Source organism: Macaca fascicularis, chromosome 14, assembly GCF_037993035.2.
Source record: "Macaca fascicularis isolate 582-1 chromosome 14, T2T-MFA8v1.1".
NCBI classification, from domain to species: domain Eukaryota; kingdom Metazoa; phylum Chordata; class Mammalia; order Primates; family Cercopithecidae; genus Macaca; species Macaca fascicularis.
The window spans coordinates 92766422-92778252 of record NC_088388.1 but is presented as its reverse complement, the minus strand read 5'-3'; the positions used below and the strand labels follow the sequence as shown (position 1 = coordinate 92778252).

At 37.0% G+C, this 11831-nt stretch overlaps 2 protein-coding genes and 8 non-coding genes across 45 annotated transcripts in view; 9 read left to right on the top strand and 1 right to left on the bottom strand.

Annotated features, from left to right (window-relative positions):
• Positions 1–87: 87 nt before the first annotated feature.
• On the top strand, positions 88–11653 carry TAF1D (TATA-box binding protein associated factor, RNA polymerase I subunit D). Of its 25 annotated transcripts, XR_012423630.1 has the most exons (14): positions 88–298; positions 2254–2347; positions 3147–3537; positions 4383–4558; positions 4849–4906; positions 5307–5470; positions 6925–6960; positions 8151–8198; positions 8423–8457; positions 9272–9319; positions 9817–9863; positions 10378–10444; positions 10897–10932; positions 11161–11653. XR_012423630.1 is itself a non-coding variant. In XM_074015078.1 (7 exons), the coding sequence occupies exons 2-6, from the start codon at positions 2280–2282 to the stop codon at positions 5448–5450; spliced, it is 837 nt and encodes a 278-aa protein (XP_073871179.1). In that variant the 5' UTR covers positions 88–298; positions 2254–2279; the 3' UTR covers positions 5451–5470; positions 6925–8513. The 25 variants fall into 25 exon arrangements, 1 of the variants encoding a protein (XP_073871179.1); XR_012423646.1 differs by lacking the exon at positions 4849–4906; XR_012423642.1 differs by lacking the exon at positions 5307–5470.
• On the top strand, positions 6377–6503 carry LOC123568946 (small nucleolar RNA SNORA40). The gene has a single exon (XR_006692497.1). It is a non-coding gene; the product is annotated as a small nucleolar RNA SNORA40 (small nucleolar RNA).
• On the top strand, positions 7970–8101 carry LOC123568942 (small nucleolar RNA SNORA18). The gene has a single exon (XR_006692493.1). It is a non-coding gene; the product is annotated as a small nucleolar RNA SNORA18 (small nucleolar RNA).
• Positions 8247–8318, top strand: LOC123568953 (small nucleolar RNA SNORD5). The gene has a single exon (XR_006692503.1). It is a non-coding gene; the product is annotated as a small nucleolar RNA SNORD5 (small nucleolar RNA).
• LOC123568933 (small nucleolar RNA SNORA8) lies at positions 9064–9202 on the top strand. Its single transcript, XR_006692484.1, has one exon. It is a non-coding gene; the product is annotated as a small nucleolar RNA SNORA8 (small nucleolar RNA).
• On the top strand, positions 9432–9567 carry LOC123568935 (small nucleolar RNA SNORA1). The gene has a single exon (XR_006692486.1). It is a non-coding gene; the product is annotated as a small nucleolar RNA SNORA1 (small nucleolar RNA).
• On the top strand, positions 10042–10114 carry LOC123568932 (small nucleolar RNA Z40). Its single transcript, XR_006692483.1, has one exon. It is a non-coding gene; the product is annotated as a small nucleolar RNA Z40 (small nucleolar RNA).
• On the top strand, positions 10495–10615 carry LOC123568940 (small nucleolar RNA SNORA32). The gene has a single exon (XR_006692491.1). It is a non-coding gene; the product is annotated as a small nucleolar RNA SNORA32 (small nucleolar RNA).
• On the top strand, positions 10963–11095 carry LOC123568934 (small nucleolar RNA SNORA25). The gene has a single exon (XR_006692485.1). It is a non-coding gene; the product is annotated as a small nucleolar RNA SNORA25 (small nucleolar RNA).
• CEP295 (centrosomal protein 295) overlaps positions 11246–11831 on the bottom strand; it is a 69998-nt gene continuing 69412 nt past the window's right edge. For 6 of the 12 annotated variants that reach the window (XR_012423606.1, XR_012423609.1, XM_065528856.1 and 3 more), the window contains 3 exons: positions 11650–11749; positions 11462–11561; positions 11246–11377 (listed from right to left, as the gene is read on the bottom strand). Coding sequence is in view for 10 of the 12 variants with exons in the window: in XM_065528856.1 (XP_065384928.1) it covers positions 11339–11377; positions 11462–11561; positions 11650–11749 (239 nt within the window). In the remaining 2 variants the exon portion in view is untranslated. Of the gene's footprint in view, positions 11562–11649; positions 11750–11831 lie in introns of all 12 variants that reach the window. The other 6 variants (XM_074015069.1, XM_065528850.1, XM_065528853.1 and 3 more) reach the window with 1 other exon arrangement.

Below are 11831 nucleotides of genomic sequence, written 5' to 3'. Positions count from 1 at the left end.
GCGAGAAAAATGGCGCCCCCGCGTCGCGACTCCTCCCACCGCTCGCCTTCTTCCCGGGAGCTAAATTGTATCGCGAGATTTCTGCCTGACTATTACTTGGGCCGCGGGGATATCCCACCCTTTTCTTCCGCGCGGTTGGAGGACATCGGCTAGTTTTCCGGAGTTGGAGGACTGAAATCGGGAGGGTGGTGTGTGCAAATCTCCAGGACTCACGCACCAGGCCAGTCGCAGGTTTTGGCCCGAGGCCTGGGTTACGGGCAGCAAGTGCGCGGTTGGGGCCGGTGTGAGGCGGTTTTAGGTAGGTTGCCAAGAGGGCAAGGCCGTCTGGGCTTGTTGGGCAGGGGAGGCATTGCATATCTGGGGTTTCGGCCCCTGCGTTGTTCCGGAGGATTGAGCCTCGGAAGTCGGGCCGAGAGGGTGAAGGGATCACGGTTGCAGGCCACTCCGCGCCACGCGGCTGGTATGAGGCCCACAAACGTGGTTGTAGTGTGGGCGGGCTTCATTATATCTTGAGATGGAGGTGTTAAAACGTGTTGCAGACAAGTTTAACCTTCTTAACGTAATTTAAATGATTTAACCTTCATATGTGAGGTACCCATTGATAGCGCCGGTTTCCTGGAGGTTAGGCGCTGCCCGGAGAGACGCGCTGGTGGTCACAGAATTAGCTCCGGGTAAAGCGCCGCTTTCTGCCCACGTGGCCTCTAAGAATTGCAGAATTCCAGCGGATGCATCGACACCCAAGTAGGAGTGTCTTCTAAACACTAAGAAAAAAGTGATTCTTGAGCTAGCTTTATTTTGATAATCCCTACTTTAAAAAAAAATTAACCACAGGTATACCATTAATGCATGGGGCCAAATTTTTGTTGAATTCCGTTTTTGAGCATTCGATATATAATGACTTCGTAGAATCCTGTACTTAAGCTAATAAGACGTACTACCAGAAAATTACCACAGGGGTCCATTGGGCATTTAACAAATCTGAGCTCTTGGTAACCTTATCGTTTTATATTTTAAATGTTTTGCTAGTTCATCCTAGGATTTATATGCAATGACTCATGTTAGGTCCCAAGAAGCTACAGAATGAGACAAGAGATTGACTAAGGCAAGTACAATAGTGAAATAAGTAGTTATCCTTCATTTTTGTTGCCATGCCTATTTTTTTTTTTTTTTTTTTTTTTTTCTGAGACAGGGTCTTGTTCTGTCGTCCAGGCTGGGGTGCAGTGGTGCAATCTCGGCTCACTGCAACCTCCACCTCTGCTCAAGCGATCCTCCCGAGTGGCTGGGAGCACAGGCACGGGTCACCACACCTAGCCAGTATCTTAAGAATTTTTTGTAGAGACAAGGGTCTCCTTGTGTGCTGAGGCTCACTACATACAACTTCCACCTCCCAGGCTCAGGTATTCACCTACCTCAGCCTCCTGACCACAGGCGCGCGCCACTAGCCCGGCTAATTTTTGTATTTTTTGTAGAGACGGAGTTTCACCACGTTGCCCAGGTTGGTCTTGAGCTCCTGGGCTCGAGCGATCCGCCCGCCTCGACCTCCCAAAGTGCTGTGTTACACAGGCCTGAGCCACCCAGACCAACCTGTTTTTTCTTTTAGCTCACAAGAAGGAATCTTTTTTTTCTTCTTTTTTTGGCATGTTGTATACTCTACCATGGGGATGAAAACACAAAGAATTATGATAGTTTATTGAAAAAGGTTGAGAATTCAGAACTTGTCAGTTTCCACCAATAATGGCAAAGATACAGTATGACAAAGTTCAGTTACTTAAATGAATCTAGGAATGAAGAATCTAGGAATTATAATGGAGAGGTGATCAGGGTCTGTTGATTGGAGATCCTTTTCCTGGTTTATATAGGGCACATTTTGCCTTAGGAATTCCCTCTTTGATCTTGGAAAATGGTTTTTAATTTTACATTAATACTGTATTGGTAATTGCACGTTAGTAAGTGGCTAATGATAAAACTGTATTTTCTACTTATATTGAAAGATGCTTTTTTTGGAAGTGACAGTACTTTTTTGGAATCTTGTTCCATTGAATACATTTAGAGGGTAAAAACTGAAAGAACCTGTGAATAGAATTTCTGGATTTCTTTTTAAAGAAATTGATCTGAAATGGATAAGAAGGTTAACCCCGGCAAATGATTTTGCCTAAAATCAGTGGCATAGTCTGACCATGTTGAATATTATAGTAGATACTGTGTCAATATTTAGGGAAGCTTTGTCACATTTACTAAATTTCATAATTTCAGAAAACTGTTATAAAACAAAGCAATTGATGGATAAATCAGGAATAGATTCTACCGACCATGTGACATCTGATGCTATGGAACTTGCAAATCAAAGGTAAGTGGGTTTTTACTGGAGAACTGAGTGGATTCAATCATATTTATTGTATCTGAATTATGAGAAATTATTTTATATAATGAGTGACAGTAAAGATGATTTTCAGGAATTGGGAAAGAAGGAAAACCAGATTTCACTGACCTTCCAGGTTTATCTAGTTAATGTAGATTGATAATAGCATTGCAAATACTTTAAATTCAAAATGTGAATATATTATAATGGGACACATTCTTCAAGAAAAAAATGTATTCTTTGGGTCATATTAGCATCTCTTCCAGACTACCTCTTCCTGTTTCTGTCTGGTAGGCTGTGTTTGTTTTACTCACTCTTAGCAGTGAACCAAACCATACAGCCTTTGTGGAGCTCATACACCATACAGCCTTTGTGGAGCCATACGTTATCTTAAAAGATACATAGTTTTTTGCTAAGCTGAGCACAGTGGTGCATGCCATTAGTCCTAGCTAGCTACTTGGGAGGCTGAGTCAGGAGCATCCCTGGAGTTCCAGGAGTTTGAGGTTGCAGTGAGCTGTGATTGCACCACTGTACTCCAGTCTGGGTAACAGCAAGACGATGTCTACAAAACTCTTTTTAATAAGAGCTGTAGCTTTATGAGCTATTTAAGTAGGATGGTCAGCAGAAAGGCAGCTGGTTCTGAGCCCATCCTTTAAAAAATTTTTAATTCTGGATATGTTTTCCTGAGTTGGTCTTGGAAGAAATGTATATTTGGGACTGGGTATTACTGGTAATAAGCATTCAGTAAGAAAGGAAGAGGAAATTAATTTTTTTCTCATTTTTCTAGTGATAACTCTTCTGATAGCAGCTTATTTAAAACTCAGTGTATCCCTTACTCACCTAAACGGGGGAAAAGAAACCCCATTCGAAAATTTGTTCGTACACCTGAAAGTGTTCACGCAAGTGATTCATCAAGTGACTCATCTTTTGAACCAATACCATTGACTATAAAAGCTATTTTTGAAAGATTCAAGAACAGGAAAAAGAAGTACAAAAAAAAGAAAAAGAAGAGGTACCAGCCGACAGGAAGACCAAGGGGAAGACCAGAAGGAAGGAGAAATCCTATATCCTCACTAATAGATAAGAAGAAACAATTTAGAAGCAAAGGATCTGGCTTCCCATTTTTAGAATCAGAGAATGAAAAAAACCCGCCTTGGAGAAAAATTTTAACGTTTGAGGTGAGTCAGCATTTTATATATATGGCTACACATAACTCAGATGCCCAAAATGATTTGTTGGCCAGTTTAGAATTGTCTCAGATATGCTGGGAACACACTGTCCGCAATTTTGATACTCTTCTATACTGACTTCCCCCTAAAGTCCACCCCATCCTTTAACTGAAACTTGACTTGTATCTCTTCAATTACTACACTTTGGCCAGATTTAAAAGATAGTGCTCCAAGGCTCTTTGTATAAAATGCTTTGATCTCATCCCATCTCAGGTCTTAAACACAACCCTAAAACTCAGTAGGGATAATAAAAGCTCACATGAAATTATTTTTGCAGTAACCTAAACCAAAACCACACATGCCTTATGTTCAGTGGATACATTCTTAAGGCCTAGGTATTTCTAAGCCAGTCATCTGAAAAATACCCTAATACTTAGGAGTAGACTTTTTAAAAATATTTGAGAGTTGTATGTTGAATGAATGCAGAGTTTCAGGTTCTTGCCAGAACCTGAAATTTTATCTGGGAGGATTAATACATGTTAATCTCTTCAGTTAATCTCTTAAGGTGATTATAGTAAACATTAGAAATCTTATTCCTGTTTTTACATTTTAAAATGCCTTTAGTAAGTCCCAGGCATGACAAGATATGTAGTACTTCACTTTTCCTTTGTACCAGCTTAGGTAAGTTTATAATTGTAATGTGAATTTTAATAAACAGCATTTGATATATCCACAAGTGGGGAGTAGTTAAGATAGCAAATTCAGAGTCTTTGGTAAGGGGGGTGTTGAACATTGGCACTTGCTGGGTTGTGAAAGAAAAATCTTGACATACTTACGGTGTTTTTAATATATAGCAAGCTGTTGCAAGAGGATTTTTTAACTACATTGAAAAACTGAAGTATGAACACCACCTGAAAGAATCATTGAAACAAATGGATGTTGGTGAAGATTTAGAAAATGAAGATTTTGATAGTCGTAGATACAAATTTTTGGATGATGATGGATCCATTTCTCCTATTGAGGAGTCAGCGTAAGTGGAATCATATGAAATAGGTTATAAATTTTTATGTTAATTGCTTCATTTTTTGCCTTTAATATAGTTATACTTAAATAATGAACAAAGATAGAGTATGACACTTGGGATTATTACAGTTGAGCCAAGCTTAGCACACAGTACATCTAGAATTCTCTAGAACACAGCATTCTCAAATTTTGTTTGCTTGACTAGTATTGCAGTTTCAGTTTTCAGAGTGGAATATACAGCTAATGAGGTCATAGAAGATTCTGTCATCTCAATGATGATAAATTTTAATGTTACAGAGCAGAGGATGAGGATGCAAAACATCTTGAAGATAATGAATGTGATATCAAATTGGCAGTAAGTGACTTTTCTGTTCCATTTTGGGAAGGCAGGAGTTGGTTGGTACAGAAGGAATTGTATTTAGTTTTTCTCTTACACTTCTTACACTTCATTTAACTTTTGAAAAGCTCAGTAAGTTTACTGCAGGAAATGCAGGAAGGAAAATACTAATTTTTTAGAGACTTGATAAAGAACATGGGGTTTCCAGTACTATTTTTAATAAATAGCATTCTGATACGTAATATTGCTAGTTAGGATATCAAATGAAAAAATAAGCAGATGTTAATTTAGATTTTTAACATCTACATGTAGTCTCTAGGTTATCTGAAGTAATCCAGGGCACTCAGCTATATGTAATTACTAAGCCATTTGAGTTATTGCTTAATCCATGATTTTTTTGTTTGTTTGTTTTATGCAGGGGGATAGTTTCATAGTAAGTTCTGAATTCCCTGTAAGACTGAGTGTATACTTAGAAGAAGAGGATAGTACTGAAGAAGCTGCTTTGTCTAAAAAGAGAGCTACAAAAGCTAAAAATACTGGACAGAGAGCCCTGAAAATGTGACAGGATCATGAATGTCAAAGGTGAAGCATATAGAAAAAACAACTTCATAGAAATGAATAAAGATGATAAATGTGGATATATATATACCAGTCTGGTGGTGAAGAAATGCTGAAACCCAGAACTTTATAACAAAAAAAATTTCAACCCTGTGAAGAAGTTTGTGAAAGAAACTTGTGAAGTAGTAGTAATTAGAAAAAAAACCCATTAAAACACCAGAGAAAATACATAGAAAAATTTGAAAAATTGTCAGTTGATTTCTGAATAAGAGCTTGCAGGTGTCCTGTGAGTATTAAAACAGTGAAGTGTAGTGATTTTAATTTTGAAAAGAAAATCTTAGACAAAATAACTTGACACCCAACCATCTTCAAGAGGGTATTTGAAATGCTCTTATTCCAGCTTTGTTCAGACATGACAAAAGTGACCTCTCAGATGTTTAGTATTGTAATAACCTCATTTCCCTTCCCAAATTTAGAGTATCTTTAACACTTTTTTTCTTTTTTTTTAAAGACAGTTCTTGATCTGTCACCCAGGCTGTAGTGCAGTAGTGCAGTCTTGGCTTACTGCAGCCTCTGTCTCCCAGGTTCAAGCAATTCTGCCACAGCCTCCTGAGTAGCTGGGATTATAGGCGTTAGCCACCACACCCAGCTAATGTTTGTATTTTTAGTAGAGACAGGGTTTCACCATGGTCTTGAACTCCTGACTTCAGGCGATCTGCCTGCCTTGGCCTCCCAAAGTGCTGGGATTACAGGCGTGAGCCACGGCACCTGGACTAATATTACTTTGAACTACCATTTTCACTTTATTAGTTCAAGAAAAGGCATACACATTTATTTAACATGGACACACAGGGAGAACCACAGTGATTACCCCAATGTTCATTATTTTGATCACCACGATAAAGCTGACTATGTAGTGCATTTTAGGACTGCACTTAACGTATGTTTTTGTTTAATGTGGACAAAGACTTATGGATAGGTGCAAAAAATAAATCCTCTTTTGCAACCCAGAACTCATTGTTCAGTATGAGTTTTGATACATATAAGAAGGGATATTATGATACCTGAGACAGTTATAAAGGTTGGTTCCAGGCCAGCTGCAATGGCTCAAGTCTGCAGTCCCCACATTGAGGTGGGAGTATTGCTTGAAACCAGGAGTTCAAGACCAGCCTGGGCATCTCCACAAAAATTGAAAAATTAGCTGGGTAATGGGGCATGTGCCTGTAGTTGGAGCTACTCAGAAAGGGGAGGTTGAGGCAAAAGGATTGAGCCCAAGAATTGGGGGCTGCACTGAACTTTGATGGCATCACTACTCCAGCCTGGGTAACAAAGACAGACACTGTCTCTTAAGAAAAAAAGGTTGATTCTAGGACTGTAGAATAGATAAACAGCATGGATATGAGGGAAATCCTCAGCAGTATTAATTTTGCATTCCAATTTCATGTTGACGATATATATGATGGCTTTTTGTTTTAAAGGCTTTTATCTTGAGAACATGATGTCTGGAGTTAAAGGTATGTCTCAATTTGAGTTGTCACATATTTATGTGTAGGAAACAGTATGTTGTCAGAGCAAGCAAGTTTTATTTTATTCAGAGACATTTCTACCATACTTTTAATTCCCAATTATATTGATTTCTGAAAAGAATCCTAGATTCTTCTTAGTGATGTGTCAGATTCATTTTAGTTGCAAGCATTAGAGGGTTCTGAATTTGTTAGTTTGTAGCAATAATCAGAACTTTGGAATTCCTACTTGAAGCCTACAACATTATTTTGTATTAATGTACAATCTAAAGTGAGGTAGAGGATTTTATGGTTTAATGCAAATATAGTATAATAAAAGATTACATAGGTCATAATTCATAAATTTGAATGATGCAGAGTTTGATTAAAAGTTATATAATGCCAAAGTCATAACTTACAGACACATTTTCCTATATTTTATAATGGATGACAACTAATTTTGAGCCAAGAATTAAAATTTGCTGAAATCTTTGAAATGGGAAAACAACATCCTCTATTTGCAGTATTGAAGTTCATAACAAGAGTTATGCTTTAAACTTAAATCTTAAGTTTAAATCCTTTTCCTTTGGCTCATCTACAGGAGCTACTTGATGGTATTTATTTTTATTTTTCATTCCTCTGGCTCCTAAGCACAATGTGATTGTGAAATTATTGTTTTTGTAATTAAGGTGGTAGGAAGTTTTTACAGTTTGCAATATTGTAAGAGCATATTGCAGTTTCTGCTCATAATTTTTTCCTATGGAGTGTTAGACTTTGTTATTTATATATATAAATACTAGCTGGGCACAGTGGTGCCTGTGGTCCCCAGCTACTCTGGAGGCTAAGGCAGGATAATCCCTTGAGCCCAGTGGTTCGAGGCTACAATGAGATGTGATCCTGCCACATCTCACTGTAGCCTCAAACCCTTGGGCTCAAGCGATTCAGCAAGAATCACACGATTTTCAAAAGACACGGCAGATCCTGTGTCTTTAAAAAAAAAATCAAAACCTTGTAAATAGTGGTTGAGGTCTATCCCGATGGGGCTTTTCCTGTAGCCTGCACGTCGTTGGAAACGCCTCATAGAGTAACTCTGTGGTTTTACTTTACTCACAGGACTATTGTTAGGTCTGTGGGAAGGAACTACAAGACAGTTGCTAAAAGTTTTAACGTTATGAAAAACCAGATTTACTTTTTTACCTTAGGTATTGGCAAAAACCACACATCTGTACCATTCTTGAGTGATCGCTTAGGTAAGTTTTAATTGGTGACAGTATAATCTTTTGGGAAATATGATTACAGTTCAGATGATGAATTTAACTGTTCAACTGCTGAATGATAAGGGCATGAACTAAAACTTAATTCTGACAGAGCTGGATGTGGCTATATAAAACTGGATCTTAAATTTATACTTGGGTATTAGTTTTAATAACTGGAAATATATCCTTTCTAAATCTTTAATTGGTACTTTCTATAGGAATGAATGTGATTTGAACTCATTCATGTTGAGAGGTAAGTAAAATATTTAACTTTTAATAATCAAGGACTCAAAAGATGAAAAATAGAAATTAAGTACACCATCCCAGTATTTCAGGTATAACACAGAATTAGTAAGATACTGGCAAAAATGTTACTATATATTTGTATAGAGAAGGAAAATGAAGAGACTGCATGTCTAGACCTACCAAATGAAATTACCTGTGTGCTTTGCATTGTTATTGAACTGGCAGTTACACATACTTCATCCTAAAGTCACGTAAACCTGTATGGATATGTTGAATCAATAGGGATATGAATTACATTAAAAGAGGTTTGTGTAACTGGCAGTTTGAGCAACAATGAGCTTGACATTTGTAGTCTGCTTGATCTGTTAAGTTACATGTATATATTCCATTTGTAAGTTATATGGAGACTGGGCAAAGATTAGGAAAAGACTAGAGTTGTAGCTTAAAATACAGTTAATGCAGCTTATTACAGTGACAATTAGGAAAAAAGGTCAAATTATTGTACTTGTTAAAGGAACTTGAATTTGAGAGGTTTGTGAAAGCTTTTCTCAGTAGAAACATTGCACATTTGGGAATACGAATATGAATATGAATGTGACAGTTGAGTCATAATTGCACTGCATGGTATCTGCACTCAGCAGTTTACTCCTGCTAGGGTGTTCAAAGGTCAGTGCTATAGAAATTCAGTATCTGGCATCGTTGGTTTTCTTGGCTTTGTGCTTGTTAAACCTGGTATTTCTATTGATACAGTATTTGTATAGGTTCCTCAGTGTTCAGTTTGATATACTCTAAAATAGTAAGCAATGCTTTTCTTTTTCCAGGGTGTCAAATTGAGAACCAGGCAGATCCCCACCACCTACAATCAAAAGGTAAGATTCTCTGTTAATATTGATTCTGCTTGTTTCCCTCTATTGGTAGCATTGCCAGCGTAACAAGGACTTCGTACAAATACACTACTAAGCTTTAAAGAAACTTCTACAATGCCTCATTCTAGATGAGAATGGGCACTGCTGATCATCATGGTGTCCAAAAATAGTTAATGTGGCTAAATTGAGACAGGTTATGCTTCCATCACAGTATGCATATTGCAGTGGTGACAATGAGACCTGTAACATTTTGCCATGCTTATGAGTAAAATATGTGGGAGAAAAATGTTGACTTTTCAATATTAGAAACAATAAGTTTCTATTGTTTCTGATGTTATTTCTAAGTTTCTATGTTATTATTTAGGTAATAAGGAATTTTCAGCTCTTAATAGGACCACTTTCTTTTGTATGCTATCTATTGACTGAAACATTGTAATGTACATGACTGTGTCTTGGATCAGGTGTCAAAATATTTGTACTTTGTACAATTCAACTTCTAGGACCCTAAAGCAAATTGGTTGAAGAAATTAGATCCCAAAGATTCTTGGTAAGTTAATTCATTACTTAAAAGGCCATGCAGGTTATTTTGTTGAATACTAGCTTTTTTCCAAGTGTTATTTTAGGTTATATTTATTTATCTAGTAATGCTATTGCAACATTTGTCACCACTTAGGAGTAAAAAAAGACTAGACTTACATTATTACATGTTTAAACTTGATTATTAATGATGTTATGATGATGGGCGAAATGTTCAACTGCTCTGAATGGGCTGAATGAAAATGGCCTTTCTGAACATCCATTTACATTAAATATTCCATTGTATTTGAAGGTAAAAGTTAACCAGAAACATGATCATAGAGCAAATTCGGATGTGAATGGGCATGGGATTATTGTTTTTAAAAAATACCTCTTGGTTTAAATAGCTATTTTAAGCATGGAATTTTCAATACCTTAGTTGGGGTGCCAGGTTTTAGGATAATTTGGAACCTAAGCAACCTCATTCTGAAAGATAGATTTCTGTACTTAATAAATACAAATTTGAAATTCACATTTTTCCATAGGTGAATTTTGAAGTCTTCATCAGTATACCCATATTAAAAGGAGATGACAGAAGCCAAAGTAATTATGGCAAGTAATGGTTTTTATCTTAACCATAAGTTATTTGCTCGAGGGTATAATGGTCATTACCAAGGCTTTTAGAATGCAGTTTCTCATTTGCTGTGGACATGACCATAAAAAAATTTCCCAGTAGGTTTTCTATCTGCTACTTTGCTAGCAATCAGCTTATTGGGAACAGTTGATTAACTGTAATAGAAATGCAATGCAAATACAATGTGAATCACGTGATTTTTCTTTTTTTTCTAATAACTTTCATCAGTAATCAATGAAATTTTAAAATTCTGCTAGATCTCTTGAATCATGCAAATGTGCTTTGCCTTTGTATTGTAACCCTTGTGGGATGCTAATAACCAAGCAGTCTGTAGTAGAGTTAACTCGGGCTGGTTCTAGGACTCATTCATGTTCACTCGCTGTACAGTCATCTCTGGAAATGTAAAATTTACTTTTATATTGTTATGTAGGGCTGACAGGACAGCTGGATCAGTTTCATTAAAAAGGTATGTATGCATTAGAAAAGACATTTGTATAGGTCATTTCAAAGAGGGCTCATGAGGCTGTGAAACCCAGAGCTCTTAACGCTGTGACCAAAGATGGAAGTTCTCTATAGGATGCCATAGCACTCCTATGTTTGGTGCTATGTTTTCCTGAGGAGATATAAAACTTAATAATCCACAATTGTTGCCATGTGAGAGTTTTAAAGGTTAATCAAAATTTCTCTTCTTCAGGGCAAACTTGAAGATCTTTTGACTCCAGCTTTTTAGGGGATCTAAAGTGACCTTGATGGACAGTGGAAGAAATCACAACATGGAATTCCTTGAATAAAAATTTATTGACTTTAAATAATTTTGTCTAATGCTACATATACACAATTTAAAAAAACCTCTTTACACTGTTTCTAGAAAGTCAGCATGTATTTCTGGCTCGAAGTTTCTCTAGTGTTTTCTGTGGAAGGAATAAAAATTTAGTAGTTTCAGTTGTGTACTTCAGGCTTGAAAAATTAAGTCCTTCCCCCTCAGTTACACTCACCTTATGGAATTCTTTTGCCCTTGCTCTGTTTTGGGCATAAGCCTCTTGTTTTGCTTTTTCTTCCTTTTGTTGTTTCACTTCAGCTAGTTGATTGTATAACCTGTAAAGAACTTACATAGAATTAGAGACAAACATTGCAAAAAGTGAATCACTAAAAAGAAATAAAATAAAAATAAAATCAACCTTACCTTAGACCCCTTTGGTGCCTTAGAACCTGTGTGGTCTTTCTGTCTTCAGGAAAAGATGCTCTGACTTTATTCACGCCCTTTAGACGACTCACAGATGAACCTGAGGAAAGAAAAATGAAATCAAGTTGTAATCAGAAGGCTTTAAACATTTCAGGGAGTTGTTGAAGATTTTAAAAATTCAA

What these genes read in the sequence shown, in the direction of transcription:
- TAF1D (XM_074015078.1), top strand. Translation starts at nt 2,280, where the DNA reads ATGGATAAATCAGGAATAGATTCTACCGACCATGTGACATCTGATGCT. An exon ending in ATGGAACTTGCAAATCAAAG is followed by an intron (nt 2,348 to 3,146) that starts GTAAGTGGGTTT and finishes TCATTTTTCTAG; the next exon opens with TGATAACTCTTCTGATAGCA. An exon ending in GAAAAATTTTAACGTTTGAG is followed by an intron (nt 3,538 to 4,382) that starts GTGAGTCAGCAT and finishes TTTAATATATAG; the next exon opens with CAAGCTGTTGCAAGAGGATT.